This window comes from Netta rufina (assembly GCF_964035555.1).
Source record: "Netta rufina genome assembly, chromosome: 1".
In the NCBI taxonomy this organism is placed as follows: Eukaryota; Metazoa; Chordata; class Aves; order Anseriformes; family Anatidae; genus Netta; species Netta rufina.
In genome coordinates this window covers 174,616,075-174,640,125 of record NC_140123.1, presented here as the reverse complement: position 1 = coordinate 174,640,125, position 24,051 = coordinate 174,616,075, and the positions used below count along the sequence as shown (strand labels likewise).

General features: G+C 39.2%; 1 protein-coding gene across 2 annotated transcripts in view; it reads left to right on the top strand.

The window, feature by feature from the left end:
* Window positions 1-24,051, top strand: part of ANO6 (anoctamin 6) — a 73,428-nt gene that overhangs the window by 30,719 nt on the left and 18,658 nt on the right. For both annotated transcript variants that reach the window (XM_084306450.1, XM_084306451.1), the window contains 9 exons: window positions 5,335-5,463; window positions 13,079-13,144; window positions 14,370-14,648; window positions 14,982-15,095; window positions 16,981-17,096; window positions 17,802-17,936; window positions 19,201-19,306; window positions 20,605-20,665; window positions 23,776-23,921. In XM_084306450.1, the coding sequence (XP_084162576.1) occupies window positions 5,335-5,463; window positions 13,079-13,144; window positions 14,370-14,648; window positions 14,982-15,095; window positions 16,981-17,096; window positions 17,802-17,936; window positions 19,201-19,306; window positions 20,605-20,665; window positions 23,776-23,921 (1,152 nt within the window). The remainder of the gene's footprint in view (window positions 1-5,334; window positions 5,464-13,078; window positions 13,145-14,369; window positions 14,649-14,981; window positions 15,096-16,980; window positions 17,097-17,801; window positions 17,937-19,200; window positions 19,307-20,604; window positions 20,666-23,775; window positions 23,922-24,051) is intronic.

Here is a 24,051-nt window from a genome sequence, read left to right as displayed (position 1 = left end):
TTGCTAAAAACAGAACTGACACAGCCCTCTGTTTTTATTAGCAAATGTGAGTCATGAGGAAAAATGTTAAATGCAAGATAGTTTTATTGCCCTATGGAGACACATCAACGTTAGTTTCTTGAGGTATGCAAATAAATTTATATCCTGAGGTAGCACATACTTGTGTTTGTCTTGGTGTCAGAGCAGTTGTCTCTGTTGGTCACTCAGAATGTAAAGTAATTACAGATCTTATGAAATAGCTGCTGTAATAAGAAGAACTTTACGTTTCTGTAACATTCCCACCAGATGAGCTCAGCGCACTTTACGAATAATGATGTTTTTTGATATCCTGGCAATATCACGTGTTTCTTTTTTAATTACTTGGTTGGAGAAGAAGGTTCCTGAGGCCTGTAGAAAGAAATAAATGTGTCCCTAAACAGGCACGGTGACATTTTCATGGAGGTAAAACCCGCAGCTGACAGGTAACCCGTGGGTGTCCCAAAGGGCAGGCTCCATGCTCGAGCACGAGGACTCTCTGCAGGTACCATCAGCAGAGGCAAGTTACACAGGCTGTGCTCAGCTCTCCTTTCCCAGCACTGATTTACCTCCTGCCGTGCTGCAGGAACCTGTTTTGAAGCTATCTGAAAACTATGTGAGCCTGTAGACGAGTAGTTTATCCCTCCAGTAATGATTACATTTGCTGCTATTGACAGTCACACCGAAGGCTCATGCAGACAAAATAAAGTACGTCTTTTATCCTCCCTGCAGAAGAGATTCCTGCAGAATCTCTTGCTATTTATAAAAAAAAAAAAAAAAAAAAAAAAAAAAAATCAATTTAAAATACCATGCTTGTTCAGGGTGTAGTAAGTAATAAATAACTGCAAATCCCATTCACGTAATTTTTTTCATTCTTGCCTCTGTGCTGCCCTTCCCACCATTATTCCCACCATTTGTTTAATAATGTAATGCCCCGAGGAACCTGGAGCAGTGAAGGCTGTGTAACGCCACCGCTTCTCCTCCCCTGGAATGCAGCATCACCGCTGCTGAGGGTGGCTTCAGGTCTGCTTTCATCTTCTGCCGCAGCGATCGCGTGTAGCCATGGCTACGGGCGCAGTCTCCAGAGTCAGACACGGCAACTCCCCTTCGATACCGGCAAGCCTGGTTACACATGGAGAAGGGCAGGCAGCATCCCCCTTCCTGAGAAGCTCTGAGAGGCTGAGGGTGGGCTCCACCACTGGTTTTTGGTCACTTAGTTTTGGATGCCATACCTCTGGGGACCAGGGTATGTGCTCATTGCAGGCACCTCCCGTGGATGCGTGCATCAGCAGCGGTGCAGGGTTTCCCATCCTCACTTCCCACTACATGCACCCCAGCTGCTTGCAAGGACCAGAGCTCCACGTCTATAAAACAGTACTTTTAAAGCTGAGGATGTAACATCTGCATTATACACATTTCTGGGGTTTTTGTTAATAAAGACCACCACCGGTCTCATCCCTTGGAGCTAATATCCGCTGATCTGCTCCCTGATGTGGCCTGAAACACAGGGGTGCACCCACATGAAGGTGGACACCCTGACTCTGGGCTAGCTCATGTAGAGGTACCCAAAGTGATCCAAAGAATTGCAGGTTCCTCCTGCTAATAATGCAGCTAATGGCTCCCTGTCTCACTGTGGAAGGCAAGAAATTGATGTACAGCACTTTGAGATTGTACAGCACTGCAGAGTATGTGCTAAACATCATTAGTATTTTACAGCTAAATGTATTTTTTTATTCATTAATGATGTTAATCAATATTAACCTGCTATCCACTCAGGTATTATTACAGCATTAAAGTGCACAAATGATTGTCTCCCTTAGTACTTAAAATGTGATTATGCTGAGGCTAAGAAAATTAGAAAGTGCCATAAATAGACCCCATGTTTGTTTCTTCCATAACAAAGAGGTATCAATGGGCCTGTTCATTATTTTTGGTTGTAAAGTGCCACTGATACTTAAGCAAAATTATGTATTGGAATTTCAGCCCCATTAACGTATGTGTGTGTGTGTGTGTGTATGCACACAAACTTGTATTCATTTGCCTGATAATAACATTTGTAATATTGTCAAATAATATTGCATATTAACAAAGCAAACATTGTCTCCAAGGAATTACTAACTTCAGTGTACAGCATATATTTTTTGTTTCCAGTTCTGTTTTTCCTCTGGTAATTATGTTGAATAATATATGATTTTTCATTACAAACTATCCAGTGGGGATTATAAGACATATCACACATCTAAGCTAATATGACTGTCAGAACTTTAACCATTACATTCCCTTTCACATTTTACTTCTTACTTTTAATTAAGCAACATTAAATTTTATGTTACAATTGATTTGTGTGGGTCTTAATCTTGATCTCTTAAGTATTCAGGCTTAATGAGCCAACTCTTTATTACTTTATTGATATATAAAATGTCTATTGACAGGTCAATAGGACATTGCCCTAGTAATTAAAAACAATGGAGATTACATCTAAGAAGTCAACTCCAGGAGTATGAAATTCTGTGTATCTGGGTTCATGCAGTCCAATTCTGATTAATCTTTTGGCTGTATTCAACTATATATACCAGAGTTTGTTATGTATAAAAAGATGTATGTGTATGGTAACATGCATATACTAATGTGTACAAAAACACATACGTACATAAATTCATGAGTCAGGATGCTGATTAATGGGCAGTATCTGGTTATTGTCAATCCATTTAAGCCAGTTATCAGTAAGTTACGCATAGGTTTTATATGCTTAAAGGAGACAAGGTTCAAAGGAAAAAATACTTAGTGAAGTTATGCAATCACAAATTAGGAAAAACTTGATCTTTTATTTGCTGTTTGTTATTTCCTTTCTATCCTGTGCATAGGTCATATAGGGAAAATAACTAAAAGCTGTAAGAAAAAACACTTGAAAGCTATTACTACTTTTACGTTTTCAAGTGCATAAGTTTCACACCAAGACTCTTTCTCTTTAGACAAAATCACTAGGCTGCTGTTTCTAAGATTCAAAAGAAGAAGAGGCACAATTAAAAATCCTTCCATTTTAGGCACTGGTAACACTTCCCCTTGTTACTCATTATCACAAGGCTGGGTTCTGTGTTTCCAGCATTGCAACACAGGGCAATTTTAGCCAGGAACAGAGATTGCTGGGGCCCCAGAGGAGCACAGAGGCTGCAGGGGCCGTGCTCATGCTCAGGGTCTGGCTGCCCTCAGCTCTCCTTGCACCCTTGTGCTGCTGTGCCAGCACCTCAAGTCTGGTTGCTTGATGGGACTTCTCCAGCTCTAGTTCTCATGAATTTAGAAATTTTCGTCTGTGACTTCGTTTGGGTGATAGACATGCTCACTGCAATTGTAGTCTGGTGATGCCATCTGAAAGCTTAAACCATTCTTCCTAAACCATTACTGTGTGCAGCTGTCTGTTGATTTGGTGACTGCTTAGGTGTTTCCCGAGTCCTAGGCCAGGCTGTGAACTAACATATGATATATCTGTATAGCAGCCGTATGTCAGCATATATAGATATATATATATGTAAGTATGTCAGCAGCTGCTTGCTGTCAGGGTTGTCACAAATGTCTCAGCACATGTGGGATTCAAAGAGAACTGTTCTAACCAAGAATCTGATTAAACTGTTGAAATAAGTAAGTTAACAGAACCTCCTTTGCAACAGTTTCTAGCCTTTGTACATACAACATAAGAAGTATTGAGTTTAAACTCCCCTCAGTTTATTTAAAATAAGGAATTTTTGTCTTAGTTATGGGGAGACACTTGGTCAACTCTTGTTTTGACCCAGCCAAAGAAGCAGTAACAAAATAGTCTACAGGGAGAGGTTTGGAATAAAACTCACAGGGAAATTTTGTTTTGGAAACACTGAAGTGTTATTCCTAAAATGTTGCCTGTCCCTTGGAACCAGGATGCTCCTGACTGACGACTGCCATTCTCATCAGTTTTATTACAGTTGAAGAATAACCTCTGCAGGCTGCAGGTAGGGAGTCTCTGACACCAAATCCACATTTCTCTGAACTCTGCTGTGGACAAGGCATTCCCAAAACTCTACCCCATGTGGCTGGAATGCCTGGCATCCCTCATGAGGCTTGGTCTGCACTGAGAGAGAGATTTCAGGGAGATGACATCTGAGAATCTTTTCCATGAACCCTGCACAGCATGTTCTAGAGATTACTCTGGGTCATTTTGCCTGGCCTGAGTCTGTCCTAAGCCACCCTGCATGCCCAGATGTCTGGAAGGCAATGCTCCTCTGCAGTTCTGTATGGGAATCTTGCTAGTTTTTGAGATCTTACCATCTGTAACACAACACTGAGTCCTTTTGATATTCTGTAAATTCAGTGGCACTACCCTTATTAATCCCATGTAATGATCCAGCCAAATAACTTAGAGTTTGGTACTCATTATGTAACATGACATTTCTGGTAGCATTACAATTATGTATCAACTGAGAGGGGTGTTGTTACTTGTAATAGTGCCCACAGAGTATTCTAATAATCTATGAAAACGTTACTTGAAAATTCAGGCTACCCCATCATCAATGTGTCTGTGTTGTTATACACATGAAATAACACATTAAGATGTTATTAGTGGGTACGACAATCTTTTCTACTTTCCTCTGGGGACTAGATAATAGCTTATGGATATATTAATCCTTTTTATTTTGGCATATATTTTAACATGATGGATGTGCAGCATACAACAAGGTTTTCTACTTGCTGAGATTTTGCTAATAAAAAGAGAAATAAATAAATCCATGTAGAATGTGTCCATTCTGAGAACTCATCTGCAGCCTGGCCATGTTCTTTATTCTCTGGGCAATGATTGTTTTGAATCAACATGCATAAAACTGCTGCTTTTTTTTTTTTTTTTTTTTTTTAATTGCAGAGATGCTGAAACTTCTGGCAGGTAAGAAGACAGATGGGTATGCTCTAATTCTGAGATTCCCATCAGGAGACAGCATATCTTGTAGACAGAATATTGTATCATGACAGGATGTAAATTACTTGACAGACGCATTATTTAGAAATGGTGCTACATCCCAATGCTTCTCCCATTGACAAAAGCTAATACACTATTTTTAAAGAAGAAAATTAGGTCAAAGTACTGCTGTCCTTATGTCATGCAGAGACCTGCCAAACTCCTCTGGACAGATTTTTCTCCAGCCTACTTCATGCTAATTTTCATGTCATTTTTGACTCCTTGTTATATGTCTAATATGCGCTGAATTTCTCTTTTCACTGATGTTCTGTGTTACATGAAGCAAGGAAGGAAGCGCTGAATAAAATCCTTCATGTTAACCTATCCTACCTGTCTTACAGGCTGATTTTGACAATAAACCTGACTCCTTGTTCTTCAGCGATGGGCAGCGAAGAATTGACTTTGTTTTGGTGTACGAAGATGAAACCAAAAAAATGACTCATAAGAGGATTGATCGTAAAAAGCAAAAGGTAAGTTATTTTTAGTACAAATCTGAGTCATTTGTTGGGTGTTAGAGCAGAAAAGATAGTGCCCTCACCCAGAGTGGCAATGGCATTGCCCTGCCTTAGGAGTGCTTCTGAGGGCTGTGAGGCTGAAGCCCATCAAACTGAGCAGTGAAGAGATGGGAGATCAAGCCACTAGACCTGTGTCTAGGCAGAGTAGTGCATACTGTGTCTGCCAGTGTGTGCTGGGTGACCTCAGGGCATGCTCCTGGGAAGGAACCCTTCAGGAGATGTGAGCAGAAAAATTCTGGTGTCAGGATCCCAGTTAGAATTAGACAACAAGATCTTCAGACTAGGACAATTTTCTGTACTTACAGTGCTTGAATTAGGCCCATAGGGAACCTTGGTATTAAAATCAGGGTATTCAGGGGAAACCTTGGAAGGAGGCAGCTGACCAGATGAGAGTCATGTACATAGCTGCTGACATTCTGCCCAGTAAAGTACCTAAGTAAGTCTTTCATGGGAAATACTTGTATGTTACTTTGCTACCATGCTTTCTCCGGGTATCACTTTTCCCTTGACACTTGGCCCTCCCTAAGGACCTTGAAAAAAAAAATTTACTCAGGCCAGGACTGCTTGATGCTTCAACAAGCTCAGTCATGCCACTGAACTTTTTAAATTGTGAACTGCCTGAGAAATGTGCATCCACTGGACTGCAGTCCCCTTGGAATCTGCGCTCTCCCACCCACCACTTCCTCCTCTGATTTAGCAGTTCCCTATGTTCCAGCAGCCTCTGGTAGAGACAGGCAAGGACAAAGACACTACTGAAAGCAGCTCATATACAAACAATGATTTGCCGTTTGGAAAGAGGAGAGTAGGAGTAAAAAGGCCTGTAGCTAGCTGGTTGATATTCATTTTAGTGTTGTCATTGGCATTATCAGGGCAGCTATAAGGAATGTGGTTAGTAGGGTTTAAGAGAGGCCTGCAGTGGGTGGATGTTGCATTACACATGACCACAGGATCAGCAATAAAAATAAATTGAAAGGGGTCATTAGAAACAAGAAACTGCCCCTTTAGAAAATTTATATACATATGTATATATGTATATATATATATATGTATATATATACAAATTAGCATTTTATTTTTATGTTTGGAATATTTGGCCATTGCCCAGATGTATGTAAAAATACAATAAGTATCTTTTTCAAATAGTGGTGAAAATTAAACATAAGCCACGGAATAGTATTTTTAGTGCAACATTAATTTTAGGACATTAGTCAGAACTAAACCATGAATAATTAGACCAGAAAATTGTGGGTAATGCACTTAGAGTTTGCTTTCAAAGGTCTGGGGCAAGTTCAATGGTGGGAAACCATGATGATCAGGAGCTGAAGCACGTGCCCTGCGAGGAAAGGCTGAGAGAATTGTCCTTGTTCAGCCTGGAGAAGAGGAGGTTTTGGGTTGATCTAACAGTAGTTCCTGAGTAGCTACAAGGAGGTAACCAGGAAGACAGTGTCAGATTCTTCACAGTAGGGCATGGAGGAATGACAAAAAACAACAGGCACAAACTGAAACAAGAGAGGTTCAGACTGGATAAGGATAAACTTCAAAGGCGGTGAAACAGGTTGCCACAGCAAAGCTGTGCAGTCTCTGTCCTTCAACTTTTCAAGACCTGACCAAATGCTCCCTAACCAACGTGGTCTGACCTCAGAGGTGGCCCTGTTTTCAATTACATAACAACTCTGCCATTACCACTCTGTGAGATTGCAAGTGATGGCGAAGATGTGTCAGCAGGAAGATGATTACAGAGGTGACAGCAATTGTCACTGCTGGGATTTCCATGGACAGGGAGAATCTGAAGCTGTAGTAGTACAGAGGAAGGCATGGGCAAGAATTTTGCTATTGGGAACATAAACAGTGCTGAAAGGGCAGAAGAAAGCAACAGTAAGAGACTAGGATGAAGAGGATTTTCAAAGACAAGAACAATGGATACAAGTATGATGACACTGAGCTGGAGAACTAACGACAAAATCCAAAGCTGATCATGAAACAGACAAAATATTACACAAACAAAGGGTAAGGTACAAGAGGACACTGAAAGGTAAAGGAAGGAGAAGAGGGAATGAAGGAAGGATTATGTTCAATGAGTCTATAATGTAAGCTGAAATGAGTCACCTGGTCATAACCAAGCTCCTGTGATACAGCTCAGAAGTACTGACTCCCTCCCCCCAGTGCTTCACATACAGGCATCATTAGCTTAGAAATATATTTCCCTTATCTATTGTTGAGGGAAAAATCTTTTAAAACTTAAATAGATTCAGATTTTCTAACTTTTAGCATGGGATTGGTGCAGGTCAGCTCCAAGCATGAAAGCACTTCAGTCACCTCAGAAATAGAGAGGTGCATACTCTCACTTGAGGTCACTTGCTATGCAAGCAGAGGAAGCTGTATTCCTATGACAGAATTAATATTTTGGTCTACCACAGTTCCCAGAAAGTTTTGGAGATGCTTCTGCCCAAGATATATACAGATATCATTCCTGTAGGCATAAAACCTAATTGATAATTTGTCTTCAATGACAATGTTGTTTATTTGGTTATATACATGTATACTGGGGGGGGCAAATAAGTTCTGCCCCTGTGATGAAATACAAGGTACCAAATTGAGGAATATTGTCATTTACAATCAGCTTTAACTACTGCATATGTCACTGTCTCTGATCAATGACAAACTAAAAATTCCAAATTTTATAAACAGTATCTCCGGTAATTCAATGTGCTTTAGGTCTGAATAGGTCCCTTGCTCATACTACTCTTTCTTTGACTCCCCTGATGGATTTATATGGGGTTTACTGTTCACAGACTTTTAAAATTCCAACTTATTAAGGAAGAGCAGATCCAGTGAAGTCTGTTGTCACAGGATGAAATCCTCACTTCACTGAGGCTACCATCAGTCTTCATTGCCAAGCACACCATTACAGGTCTGTGCAAGGTAGGGACCAGGAAATGTAGTCACTGGGATGAATTCTGTCTGACTCACACTACACCCTACCTGACTGCATGATGTAGATGTCAGGGCAGAATTGAAATTGCCAGAGGATATCTTTTGATTCCCTTTTCTGAAATGAAAAATTTTGGGAGTTGCCCTTGGCCGCTTTGTTAATGGTAAGAGTAGAGGAGTCCCCAAATGCTTACTGAAGTTAGGGGAAAGATTTGAAAATGTGACCCCAACCTAGGTATCCAGCTTACTGGGTTCACAGAAATGGGATACAGATCCATGTATTCCTCAGTAGCAAGAGGAGAATCAGATCCTAAGACCATCTTTATATTAAATCGTTTTCTGTCCTTCTTAAAAAGAAGTGCATAAGTGTAATTGAGAAAATGACCCAGTGTTAATTTATATTAATTAATAACATTCTTGGGAAAATGGCTCAGAGGAGACAAAGGAAAAATTATCTAAAAACATTAAGGTAGTTTGAATAGAAGGAACAAAAATGTGGTGTTCTGAAGCACTCAGAGATATTCAGTAGTGTTGTGCTTCCCTCATTCTCATGTGCTTCTGAAATCTGGTTTAGAGACAAAAACCAAACTAATGAAATCAATGTTTAAGGAAGTTTCTAACATTATTTACAGATACAAAAATTACCAGATTAGGTTTGTATAAGTAACTCGATTTGAATTCCAAACCTTTCTAAGTTGGTATACAATTATTTTTGCAAGCACAAACAAAAATCAGACTGTCAGGAGCAGATTTCAGAAACTTTGCCTTGTAAGTAATTGAAATCACTGCCCAAAGCATGTTTTTTAAACTTCATAATTTATGTACACTTTTTGTCTGGATAGGATGTCATCAGAATAGAAATTAAATATCACCATCCTTTCTCAGAATGCTCCAAAATGCCAGTTTTATCTTTCAGGATACTCAAGTAGCTCACTGTTGAAAGTTAAAGGGTCAATGCCAAACAGACATATTCAAAATAAATCAGTGCAGAATATAATTTTAGTCCATCTGCTTCTCCCCAGCAGAAATAAACAGATTCTTAAGAAAGAATGTGGGCAAAACCTTCATTTCTAGCCGTGAAGTAATCTGTGCTTTGTAGAAATATCCAAATTTTCTTTGCAAATTAAATGAAAACCTATGATTCACAGACAGTACTACATACTTTTCCTTTTTATTTTTATTTAATGTACAGTTGTACAGGGAACTTCAGCAAAGCTGGAGAAGTTTGCCTTCATAAGCAAACAGTTCCTGCCTCTAGACTTGTTTAAATTAGATAGCCAAAAACAAAAAGCTTGAATAGTTTTCAATGAATCAATTGCACATCTCCTGTTGTCTCACATGTTACACACCCATGGAGAAAGAACAATATTTGGGGTTACAGAATGAGCAATAGCTCAGCGCCATTTCATGCTGTAATCTGACACAGTAGAGGATGGCAGGCTCTATATGCCCGTGGTGTTCCCAGCAAACCTACCCAGGAAGTTTGATAACAAAGATGAAAGAGACCTTTGAAACTGAAGGACGGCAACCACACCTGCTCTGATCTCTGCTGGTTGGATAGGTTTTGAAGCAGGAACTCACCAAAACGAGATCTCTGTTCCTGAGTTAACTCCAGACCAAAACTGCTTGGTGAATGGAAGGACAAATGGAAGGAGGGAATTACTCTGAAGTTACTGCATACATTCATGGGACCAGAAATGAGTCTTTCCAAACAGGGTGGCTAGGACACACTGTTGAGAGTAGGGCTAGGCCAGAATATTGACAGTTCTGTGTGGCTGTGAGTCAGGTGTCAAACAATTGTGAGGCTGGCTTCAAATCATAGGGTACCTCAGAAAATATGCAGTTGGAGTTCTTTGGGTTTACTCTTCTGCATCAGAGCCTTTATAGCATATTCTGCTTCACATTTTTGTGATTACCCTCAAACACAAGGGAAAGAAGCTGACTTTAAAAACACAAGTAGAGCTTCTCAATCAATTAATTTCCTGATGCTGGCAGTGGGGACTGGCAGAAAAGCCTCCAAATATCATTAAATAAACTCTGAGAGTTATCATCTAATATTGATACAGTGATCCTTTCTACTTCCTTTAGCTGATTTCCATGAGGGAGTCTGTGGGCCCAGTGTTCTTTCTCTTGCTAACTGTGATTTATCTGTTGCCTGCCAGGTAAGGCACAGGTGGCTATTCAAACATTACTTTCTTGTTAGGATTGTTCCCCTGAAGCCACACTGATACCGTTACAGGGAACTTTTCTCTGCTCAAAAGAAACTAAACAAAAATATGAGTTGGCATTCTTCTATTGCTGTAATCAAAGCAAGTGCTCCCTACCATTTATGAAACACAGAGAAAAATCTGCTAGTAATCTACTACCAGTTTCTAGACTCTGACAAGACAATGGTGAGACATTGAAAGCACTTTGGTGAAAAAGGAGCTCCCAAGAGCTAACCCTTCTGTATGCCTGTAACACTTGGTATTTATTTACATTAAGCTTTCCCTTTCTTAAGACTGCATATGATTATATGTCATAGTGTCTCAGTCAATTGGCTAGGTATTCAATTATCAAAATCAATGTCAGTTTTAGATCAGCAACATTACCATGGTTACGTTATTATTACAACTTAACCTTGCAGGTGGCTGAGCAAAATACTGTGTACTAAAATAAACTTGGAACAGTCCCACAATCCAGCCAAATAAGCCATCACATCTTTACACTGTATTCCCCACTCAATGCAAAACCACTATAGACTCCTTTGGGTAAAAGACTAGCTTCTCCTTAGACTATCATACACATAATTCAATCATTTATATAAAATAGCAAAGCCCCTAATTAGCAAAGGTTCCCAGGGGCTTTGTTTCTCACTACTTGCATTAATGCATTATTAGAAACCTTAATATTGTCAACATTCCTCCAAGATTCTGAGGGCATAATTAATTTGGGGAACTCCTTGCCACAATAAATTATTAAAGCAATCTGAAAAGTAAGATTAAAAAAAAATAGCATTAGACTCATACAAATGAGAATTGCTCAACCTCTGTTTTTGTGCTATTTTGTAAGAAATGAAACAGGTATTTAGACCTGTGCCTTTTTTATTAATTGAAACAAAGCAGAACTTATGTTGAAATGTTTACATAATTCATTATTATTCACCTTACAAAAAAACACATGTATAGGGAAGATGTAAAGAAGTAGGATGAAATGAATAATTTTCATCATGGCGAAAGAATGAATAGTGGAATAACAAACAACTCCTGTGCACTACATTTTTTAATGACCTGGTAAGGGGATTGAGTTATGATATAGCAAAAATCACAGAGGAAATAGTTATGTAGTTTACTCAGAAGCCAAGCCAACAAGAACCTTTAGCTTTGAAGGAGAATGGAGAACACTATTACACATGAAATGTTGGCAAATGCAAGGAAATATATTGCTGTGAGAAAAAACCTCGTTCTCATTTGGGATTCTAAGTCGATACTCTCAGTAAAAGGAGTAGACTTAGATTTCATGGGAAACAGCTATGCTAAGTGTCCTCATCAAGGTACAGTTACCTTGACACTAGGTAACAACATATTATATATATTATATTATAAATATGTATTGTATAGGTGCTATTTTGTATGTACACAGAAAAAAATCATGAAGAACATTATGAGGTCACCAATAAACACATAAATTAGGAGGACATAGAGAGATATCTCTGTGAAGAGTGCTTTGAAAGTTTGGGATTGTGTTTTTATCCTGAGAAAGGAGACAAATAAGCAGAAATGTGGTAGGTATTGATGAAAGAAGAAAACAGATTGAAATATTTGGATCTCCCTGTCCCTAACCCAAGAAGAAGATGATAGTAATTGGAATAAAAAGGCAGAGAAATCCAAAAGATATCAAAGAAATATCTTTTTACAAAATATGAAGTGAATCCATCATAACCATTGCTAAATGTAGATGCTGCAGTTGAGAACTAACAAGATATTAATTCCAAGAATTGCTAGAGCTTTGGAAAAATATTTTTTCTCCTTCAGGGATTTTCAAAAGTCTTTGAACATTAAAGAATGGGATGAAGTTTATATGGTGATACAGTTGACATGTTCATTGGTTGGACCAGATGATCCTGAATGATCAATCCTAATGATTCTATGGAGAACCCCTTAAAACTTCAGCTCTTTTTGCCTCCTAGAGTGGGTGGGTCTTGAATTTGGTCCTAAAGACCAGTTTCCATGTACCTATCAAAGTTTCTAAGACTTCATCTAATAAATAATTTATTGACTGTGATCCTCCACAGTAACAAGAAGACTGGATCTTAAGCACTGCTCTTAAGGCAGCTATGCTGGTGGAAGAGAACAAGGCTACAGAAACCATTGGACTGTTCCCTCTTGAAAACTCAAAGTTGCTGTACAAGAGGCACAGAATCTCTTAAGTGCAGAGTATACAAACACAAAAAACAATGTCCAAATGGCAGAAAAACAGTCAGGGAGTAAAAAAGTAGTGTCACCAAGTCACTTTGAGAACTGCACTGCATGCCTAGCCTTTATTCAGGAATAAAGCAATGAGTCCCAATTTGTTAATGTTATCTCCTTCTGGCAATTCCATTCTTCTGTGCATATGTATTCGGAACAGATGCTTTACAATTTTCAATACCTTTTAACAGAGGAAGAGACAAGTATATGAATCAAACCTGATAAACAACGGCTTGCAGCTCGAAGCAACAAGATCGGTGAGTGCTCTTTTCCTTGTCTGCACTCCTTTGTGCCTGAGAGACGAATCTTCCTCTATGTGGATAAGGAATTGGATAGATAAATTGAACTTAACAGTGTTCTCCTCTCAGGAATAAAAAAAATAATCATAATCATAATAAAATAAAATAAAATAAAATAAAATAAAATAAAATAAAAAGCAAGCTTTTTTTTTTTTTTTTTCCCGTCAGTAGTGTTTCTCTGACCTGATGCAAAGTCACGTAAACTTTGCATCTGTTTCTCCCTCTACAAAATAAAAGCTGGGAAGTGGGGATGTTCGTTGGTGTTCGCTTCTGACTGAGAATATAAATAGGGACAGCCATGCTCCAAGGAAAGGCTCCAATTCCAGAAGGGCAGTACAGGGCTCCTGTAGGTGACCCAGCCCCCAGACCCCTGTGAGCCATGGCACAGGGGGAATAGTTGTAACTGGCACAGTCTGTGTATTTTGGGCTACACCTGTCTGTGGGCAGCTCAGGAGCCTCCTGCAATGTACAACAGCTGCCAGAGCTGCTGTCTGCACTGTGAGGGCTGCTCAGCACCCAGGGCAGTGGAGAATCCAGGCAGAATAAAAATGTCACGAAGCCATCTTTCCTTTCTCTCCTTCAGGGCCACAGCTTTAGGCCTGGGTCTGTCAGGGGACAGGCAAGACAGTCACTTACAGAGTTCATTTGCTGTTGCTTGGTAATAAAGTGGGCACCTGAAAAGGTCTTTTCACCCCTTCCTCCCAAGGTGCACCCAAGAGTCCATGACCTCACAGTGTTTGTTTGATTTATGCCATGAGAGCTCTTGCTGCATGTACAAGGAACCAGTCTGGCTGTTCACATTCATGAGGAAGTAAACCATTTCCTGGCAGCCTGACGTGGCTCTGTAGCTGTACTAACTTTTGGCCGTCTTCCATAATTCAGCAGTCTGGTCTGACTCCCTTCTCTCTCTACCCATTCTCCCTAAAAAACTGGGGGTTCATATTGCCCATCAGCATCCATAGCTGCATGGCCATTCTCTCTGGCATGCTTCCACCTAAGCTAATGGTATATTCACTAAGATGGACAGTAAATGCAACTTCAAATAGATCATCTGTGAGCCATTGCTAGCTAGCTATGAGCTAGCTATTAGGTCAAGGGAAAGAAAGGTCTGGATAGTTTAATAAATGTTATGAAAAATGATTTCATTTTCTTATACACATATTTTTAATATTCTTGCATTTAGGTTTTGGATGAAAAACTTGTTTTTGTGAAAGTGCATGCACCTTGGGAAGTGCTATGCACATATGCAGAGGTTATGCACATCAAATTGCCTCTGCAGCCCGATGACCTGAAAACCCGAGAGTCAGCATTCAACTGGTTTACTAGTCTCTTCAGAGTGGATGAAAATATCATCAAGCCTGAGCAAGAGTTTTTCACTGCCCCCTTTGAAAAGGAACATTTGTCCAACTTTTATATTCAAGACAAAGACACATTTTTCAATCCTGCAACTAGAAGCCGAATTGTAAGTCTACAAATATTTCTAGCTTTTAATCTTTTAAAGGCAAAAACATATTTTAATCAAATCGGTGCAATTACCTTCATGAAATCTTCCTGAAAATTTGGAAATATTTGGGACATTACAGTCCTGTGTTATTTATGAAACAGCCTGTACATTTGTCACTTTTCTGTTCCACCAGAATTTAAATGGGGAAATTTGAATGATTCGTCTAGCCAGTGCAATCAAATGTGTCTACACTGCTTACCTTTTCATAACTCGCTTACATCTTGAAACAGGTATTGTTGTGCATGATTATTTTCACATTGCAAGAGACAAAAAATATTTTGTAAATTTCAGGTTCATTTCATCCTGTCCCGTGTGGAATATGCAACCAAAAACAATGTGAAGAAGTTTGGCATTAACAAATTACTGGACTCTGGAATCTACAAAGCAGCATTTCCCCTTCATGATGTAAGTCCACTTTTGTCACAATGATGTATTTAGAAATAGAAGTCTGCAGCTCGAGAGTTTATGTGTGTTCTTCACAGCAAAAAATACAAGCACAATTGCCTGTCTTACTGCTCGACTGTTTTTTCTGTCCACATAATAGAATATGACATAGTTTGGTTTAAGAGGTTTTTCTCCAAAACACTGTTGGTTAAAAATGTAGCTCCATAACTGAAACATGATATATTTTATTTAGAAGACGTTAATCTTGTATTCTCTTGAAGATGTAGGTCAGTAAAGTGTCTGGCCAAAAGAGGAACCTGGGAGCACTCAAGTGATGCTTTCCCATGATACACTGTGTCATCACTTCTAAATCAGTTTTAGCAATTTTATTGGTATTCTGTTTTTCAGCATTAAAATCCCTATCAAATAACATTTTAATAGAAATGTAGAATACCATTTTAATAAAGATTTAGAATACAAGTCTCATTTTAGGGTGTATGACAGTCTTACGCTGTGAGCATTTCCACAGTTCCCAAATATCACAATCCCTGCCACGAAACCCACATTTTTGCAAGAGTCCCAGTACAACACCTCAGTAAATGATGTCAGAGTCAAATGTTTAGCTGGATTGGATTTCACCTTGCAATAATATGAATTCTGACTTTTGTAGCTACACTTCTGAAGCTTTTTTATTTTTAAAGTATATCATTTAAGCACATGTAAGCAAATTGTACTGAAAATTGTTTTGCATATAAAGACTAGCAATACCACAGAAAAAGAAAATGAAGGAGAAAAAAAAATAAATCAGACTTCAGCGTATTTGACAACAAAAACTCGGTGTGATGCCGCAAATGGGATACAGTAAGGAAAGACAGATCTGATTTTGTGCATTGTATCTACACCTCCTCCCCCATTGGAACCACTCTTCCATGTCTGAGGCGTGTTCTGCTGAGAAGAAATGGAGAAAGTGGGAGGTCAGGAATGGGAACTACTTGAGATGTTTCAACTCTACTTAAAATATTCAGGAGGCCTTAAAGGATTTCAGGAAAATCTTTAAGTCAGAATCAAGACAAATCATGTTTCTTGGACGTAACCCAAAGCTTTACAGGATAGAATTAATAGTATTCGTGACTATCCATTTTTAAGGTTGTCTTTTAAAGATTTAAAACCTTCCTTGCAAGCTATTTCTATCATGGCATGGGGAATTTGGACTCAATATGCCTTATAATTAATGACTGTCTTTTTATACAATTAAAATTATATATCACAGCTGCTCTGAAAATCAAAAGTAACTTATATATTTCTAGAAAAGTGACTTTTCTTGCCACATCACAGATACAGAATAGAAAATTCCACCAAATAAAACAACCTTTATTGAAATAGATTTTCCAATAACTTGGTAAAAAACACAAGGATTACCTCTGTGTCAACTCTCTTTTAAATATAAATATAAAACAGACTAGACTCCCTGGATGTATCCTTTGGATTCTCCAGCCTTCATTCCAGAACAATATTGTTCTAAAGCAAATTATGTTAACATGTTAGAGCTACTTAAAATCCATTTTAATGAAGTTCTGTTCTCTAATTAGACTGGATCCTTTTCTGTTTTCTATTACTGAGTGCCAAGACACTGACATGGGCTTAGATTTAAGTTCATGGAGAGTGTCTGTTACTTTCAACCCACATGTGTAAAGCTCTTGCTTTAGTATTCAGTGTCTTTCTGACAACCTTCCATCCTGAATCCTCATGCACTCTTAGAGATGCTTACTGAACCTTTTCCTGGCTTGCAGTGACAAAAAGGTTATTACAGGCTTTGGGTTTGTGGCACAGGGTCTGAAGAGATGTGAACTGATCCATGCTCTTTAGATTAATGGTGTCTTCTTCCCATGGTCTTTCTGTTTTGCAGTCTAGTTTTCGGCACCCATCAACAGATCCTGCCTGCCCAAGTGAACGATACCTCCTCTACAGAGAATGGGCTCACCCTAAAAACATTTTCAAGCTGCAACCCCTGGATTTTATCAGGTTAGTGGACATGAGGGAATGGCATGGAGCTGGGACAGGGGAGGGTGAGGCTGGGTGTCAGGGAAAGGTTCTTCACCCAGAGGGTGGTCAGGCACTGGGACAGGCTGCCCAGGTCAGTGATCATGGCACTGAGCCTGCTGGAGTTCAAGAAACTTTTGTACAACAGTCCCAGATGTATGGTCTAATTTTTGGGTGGTCCTGTGCAGAGCCAAGAGCTGGACTCAATGATTCTTGTGGGTACCATCCAGCTCAGGATATTCTGTGATTCAGTGACTCCGTGGTGTGACTAGGGCTTGACTAATGCAGAGGGAGCTAGGAATTTACATGACAGGTCTGGGTTCTGGGTGTCAAAAAGACACAGGCAGGTACATATACCTGTATCAGCTCATGCATGGAAGCATACTTTGAATTTGGTTTCATTAACTGGTTTCCAGTTCATGAAAAGTCATCCATTTAATTTTTTTCTCTGCAAGGTATGATCTTCCTCTCTTTTATTTTCTTTCCCTTCCTAACCTCTTATACAAGCATAAAAGTGGTGGTAGAAAGACCCAGCTGTAATACTTCTGCAATACCAATGTTCTGACCAGAGGAATGTGACAATAACAGTAGGCACAAAATGTATGAAATGAAGAGTCATTTGAAATTTATTGCTTTTCATTTAAAAACCAACAAATAAACAAAACCTTAAACCTTTCTCCTCCACAGGAAATACTACGGAGAGAAAATTGGAATCTATTTTGCTTGGCTGGGCTTTTACACTAATATGCTGATTGTAGCTGCATTTGTAGGAGTTGGCTGCTTTCTGTATGGATGCCTGACAAAAGACAACTGCACATGGAGGTACTTGATCAGCCCTATTTTTAATATTATACACAGTTTTGATCCATCCCCTACTGTACAAAGTTTGCAAGACATGGCTTAATAAAAGAGACAAAATAAAAGAGCCTGAGAACAACAATGGTTATGGATTTGAAAGTCAAGGTATAAAATATGAGATCGAAGAGTATTAGATGTCCATGAACCATTAGAGTGCTAGACATCTGAGTTTGCTATTTCAGGATTTTCTTTATATTTTGCACTAGGTTACCACACCTAGTGTAGAAATAAAAAGAAAAGAATGATCATCAGAAGCCAATACAAATTTCTGTAACATCATTTTCAGTGTGGGAATCCTTAAAGAATGTATCCAAAGACCATGATAAAACCCCTGAACTTTCTTTCCTCTGTTCTGAGAGAAGAAAACAGGAAGAGCAACAGCACAGGGAGCTTCAGCTGCCCAGGATACGTTGGGAACAGAATCATAGTAATGACACAGATTTCCTCATCAGAATATGGTGAGACTGAATCACGGCACAATGACCAAGGAAAAAACACTTGGGTCATTGTGCCAAATCATGTATAGGACATCACACTGTACAGCCCCACTCAGGAATGGAGTTTACTTTTATAAATCATGCAGAAGAGCTCTTCCAGAGCACCATTCCAGTGGCCACTTTATACCAATTTAGCCTTATTATCATTTAGTTAAATGGTTCATCTTCCCTGGTGTTTGTGTTGCTGATGTATTTACAGAAAGCAATTACATCACCTTTTAGCTTCCACCATACTGCATTAAAGAAACCAAACTCTTTTGCCACCTCTTATGAGACAGATCTACCATGCCCATTTTCCAATTTGAGCCTCTTTAGAGGACCACAGGGACTAGGTAGCCGTTTTGGTTCTGCAGCTACTCCTTGCTCCAGTAGGCAACCTTCCTTTTCCTTCTCCCCTTGGGCTTGCAATGATATCCTACCTGAGTGTACAGCTGTGGGTTTCCTACTGAAGAGCATGAGATCTTTGAAGAATCATTTTATTTTTAGTGTGAAACATTCTGAGAAATAGTACTGTGTATAAGGGATGGAAGTTATTTTCCCTCCAGGTCATCTACTTTCGAGATGAGGGCTAAAAATGGAAAGTGGGATACATTTGTGGGAGTGGGAAGGAGGGGAATTCTTGAGAGCAGATCACTGGTTACTTATTTCTCACTTCCCTGACAATATTGCACTGTCCTTATGTGCACATAAGGACTAAAGAATTTAGAGTGACTGACTAGTTTTGTTTTTAGCCAAGAAGTATGTGATCCCAACATAGGAGGTAATATCATAATGTGCCCTCAGTGTGATAAAGTATGTACCTACTGGAACCTCACCAGCACTTGTGAATCATCCAAGGTAACTACATTTGCAGCTTATAGGCATGCTACTGAACTTTAGTTGCACTTTCCCTAGTACTACATCTAAAACAATGTTGTTCTCCACTAATCCCCTGCATACTACTAGAGCTGTGCAAATACTTGTGTCTTTTGATACAGCAACTGAACTGTAAAAAGTTAAAACAACAATTTAAAAAAAGGTCCACTTCTAAAGTGAAAAAAGAATTTTTGTTTGTTTGTTTTGTTTTGTTTTGTTTTTATGTCACATAACCCCCAAATATTTGATATGGGACTAAAATATTTTTTAATTGAAAACGAAATACCACGGCTTCATTTTGAGTTTCTTCTTTCCTTTTTGCAAAGCAAAATGAAACAAAACAAATGTTCAATCATTGAAGTCTTGATTCAGTAACTGAGTTTATTTTTCTTAGGAAATGTTTAAAGCATGTTTTGACATTTCTAAATACTCCTTCCTCCCTCCCCAAAGAAGTTAGCTGAAGCTGTGCCTTGAATTTGACCTGAGTTGTCAAGGAGGAGATGAGTACCTGGAGAGGCTGGTGTTAGCCATGATGGGAGTTGTGACTTAGTCGTTTCCTGTTAGCCATGACATGGCCAGGATCTTCCTCTAAATTTCTGCCTGGGGACTTGCCTTTCTTTCCCTGTTAACTTGTGTCACAAGGCTAGTGTTAGCCTTTTGTCATTCCTTCCATAGATTCTGTCACTCCAAAGTGACAATTTTTCAGCTGTTCATTAAAAATATTTTGCCCAGCCATAATGAACAGCATTGCTTGAGCACACTTAAAGGGCAAAAGAAAGAAAATATGGAAAAAGATATGATGGAAATAAAAGGCAAATTGTCACCACAGAGGTATCTCATTAGAATGTGTTTTTACTAACTAGCTTGACTTGTTGTCATCTCACTCATGAAAAGCAGATGTGTCCATTGCCTTTTTGTGTCTGTATTAAAAATACATAGCCATATGCTGAGCTCCCAAACCAGAAGCACTGTTTTCCTCTTCCTATGCAACTGATGGAAGGAAGTCTGCTAGCACACCGTTTTACTATCCTCTTGCTGTATATTTGGCTTATACTTTTAATCCCAGGCTTTGCATTTAATTTCCTTAGTTTACTGGAGAGTACATTGACAGAAATTGAGGAAACGCTACCAAGATTGTTTATTAAACTACACAAAAGCTAAAAATCAACTTGTTCAGTAAGCAGCTTCAGTTCTGGGTCAGTGTAGAAGAAAATACTAGTCAACTATATGTCAAGCCTTTTTTTCTTTTTTTCTTTTTTCTTCTTTTTTTTTTTTTCCAGAAACTCTGTATATTTGATAGCTTTGGAACCCTGGTGTTTGCAGTATTTATGGGAATATGGGGTAAGTCAATTTCAACAACAGTGGTTTGTCATCTAATTTTGGCCAAACCTACAGCATCAGCCAAGAAAATGTAGATAAATTTACAACTACTTCATTTTCTAACACTCAGCAACTCACCAGTAGGTAGTTCAGCAGAAGATATATATGTTCACAATACCTCTTTTTAGCATCACAAGAAAACAACAAATAGTAGAACTTAAATATTGGTCTTCTGAGTCTGTTTTGTTTGGTTTGACTTGGAGAACAGTCTGAGAGAAGTGATTAGAGGTGCCTCATGTTCATCCAGCAGGAGCCATGTGCTTAAGTACATCTGGCAAAGGAGCTGTTTTTCTCCAAAGAGACTTGGAGCTGCCTATGCCTATTACACTGCACTGAAAAATAGTCTTTTATTGTATTTCCCAGACATTTTCCTCCTGTCTTCATTTAAGAAACTGATTTTGTAAAAATGTAGTAGTTGCAAGCACTAGAGATACCTTTTTTCTGAAAAAATGTATTTGAAACCTGAATGTTTCCTGTGAGTGAAACCACTTGGTACTGCATTCAGGGGATTAGGCAAGGTTTATTTTCACATACTGGGTTTTGTTTGTTCATATCAGCAACTTTGTTAACTGCCTTTTATTGCACTGTCTGATCCAGAAATTGCCAAAGTAAGTTAATGTTAGGTCTGTGTATGTTAGGTGTATGTTTTCTTTGTGAACCACATTACATCTTTATTTTTCTGCGATGACTTAACATTCTTTAAAATAGTTATATCTTTAAATAATTTTAAAATAAAAGGTATCATTTCAAGATTTCTTTCAAAATACATGTGAAAATCAACTTTCACCTAAATTTAAAATAAAATAAAAACCTAGAATGTAATCTTCTGTCTATTGTAATTTTCTGTCATCTGAGTAGTTAATTTATTTGTAATTTGTTTTTTAATTAAAAATTGTGTTTCCTGTTTGGAAGAATGGCTACAAGAGTAATAATTGCAAAGCTAAGCTGCTTGGCTATAGTGATGGTTGCAAGGTCTATTAGTATTCTCATCCTAAGTCCACTGTATAAAGAGGTGAATTGTATTACAGTAATTTGGTCAAAATTGTACTGAATCCAAATGACCCAGGGTCCTGGTGCAATTCCAGCTATAATTTCCATTGCTCTAAAACATTTGTAGACCTCCTGGTCCAAAATAATTAAAAGACTATTAGATTTTGAGATATATTATTACATCATTAACACCAATACACTTTTGAAGTTGATTTTTGTTTTTAATAATCCCTTCAAAGATCTTAAAGCACCATAAAACATCAGGGAATTTGGCGTCAGGAATTAACTCCCTGTACATTAAAGCTCTGGATGAGTACTTCTGCCACCTCTCCCATGACAGCACAAGCAGATTGGCAAAGCTCCTGAACAAGGAGCAGCTTCCACTTCACTTGCTGCCATCACCGGAGACCCTTCCTGAGTGAGATCAGCTGCACAAACAGACGTTCTCCAAAATACTGGTTCAAAATAAAAGAAAAAGCATCAAATACAGCAGCAGCTCCTTTCCTGTTCAGAAAGATGCAACTTGGCTGCTGGGGTACTTTGGCTAATAGAAGGTGTTTTTGTACTGGGGCTGTGGGAGCTGCCCCTGTGTTATGAGCCCTCCTTTTGCCATTACCACAGGTGGGGTCCCTGCACCCCTGCCCTCCCCAGCAGCAGCTGGATTTACAGCTGGAGCAAATCAGGGCAGCACAAAGTTTCCTGTGAGTGGGCTGGGGCCCCAGCCAGCACTCAGAAGTTCCTATAAGAAGATCTGCTTGCTCTGCAGGCAGAGGCAGATGTGACCCTCTGGCTGACTGCTTGGAGCAGTCTTTGTGTTTGTAAGCATGAGGTAGCAAAGAAATCCTTGTGAAAGAGGCTCCTGAGTAATCAGGGTAGGAGGATTTCCTGAGATTTGGCCTGTATGCAGATGGCAAGGTCATCTTGCAACTCAGCCCATAGAGTTTACTGATTTTTAAATGCTTCAGTCTGGGATTTATTGACCACACCTGATTTTCGAATTGACCTTTAATATTCGGACTTGTAACTGCATGCCATCGATGTTTCATCATTCAGGATGAGGTGCCAAACCTAGAAAAAGAAACAACAATAAAAAAATTAGGGGTTAATTACTTCCAGATAATGGGAGGAATGAGAGAAGTGGTGAAGGGTTGCTCACTCCTCCTAGAGGCAGTGCTGCAGAGCCATTAAATCTGAGGATGTGCTGTTGTCAGTAGTAAAGCATCCCCTTGCTCTGGGGAGCATTGCCCTGACACCCATGTCCTGAGCCTCCAGCTTTCTCAGCTGGGTCTGTCATTGCCACTGCTGCCAGACCTGTCTGCATCACATCTCAGGCTGAGATAATGAGTTTGGCTGGACTGATTTCTTCTGAACACCACTTAGGCATCTGTGTACCTGATCCCCTTAGTGCTTCCAGCCCCAGGAGCACAGTCCAGGGAAGCACCTGCCCTAACCCAGCTTCAAAGCTCCATGCCAAGTGAAAAGAGATGCCTCAGATTCATGTTAGCAGAGGAAGAAAGTTGTGTTTAAGCAGTTTTGCCTGAACTAGCATCATTGGTTGATATAGTCTGTGAGCGGATCATTTGTGCACACAAGAATTGCAGATTGAACAAACACAAGCTTTTACCTGTGGCAGTTTCTGGCATACTGAGGTTTTCTTTTTGAGAAATCCAGCACTCTCCAGCATTTTCTCTTCACCTATCCAAACAGTTTGCTTTCTTATGTATCCCATGATCAACTTTTTCAAAAACCTTCAGTAATATGAAATCCAAAGTGTTTTTTTTCTGGCTTTAGGCAGAAAGCAAATAAATGTATGTGAGTTCTTTAGCATGTGCTTGCAATAGCACTTATTCCAGGTTTCTCCTATTAGAGTACCTAAATATCCAAAGCAGTAATTCCATAAGGAGGCAGGTCCAGTTATTTTCTTCCCCACAGGTACTTGGCACCATCACACTAGTCAATAAGGGTTTTGCTCCATGTCTGCGGAAAATTTATGGAAATCTGAGCCACATGTTATAGCCCAGAGGTTCAGTGTCCAGCAATCACCAACATGATATTGCTCTCTTTGTTTGTCTTCTGGACAGTTACTTTGTTTTTGGAGTTTTGGAAACGAAGGCAAGCTGAACTGGAGTATGAATGGGACACGGTTGAGTATTTAGAGCAAGAAGAACAAGTTCGCCCCGAATATGAAGCTCAATGCACTCATGTGGTAATGAATGAAATCACACAGGTAAGGAATATTTTGGTAACCAGTCACAGCTACTGCAATAGGCATGTTTTGAGAGTGTGCTATGAAAATGATGAATCTGGACTGGAGCTGTATAAGGTGATTTATGGAGAGCTGATAAGCTGGCCTGAGA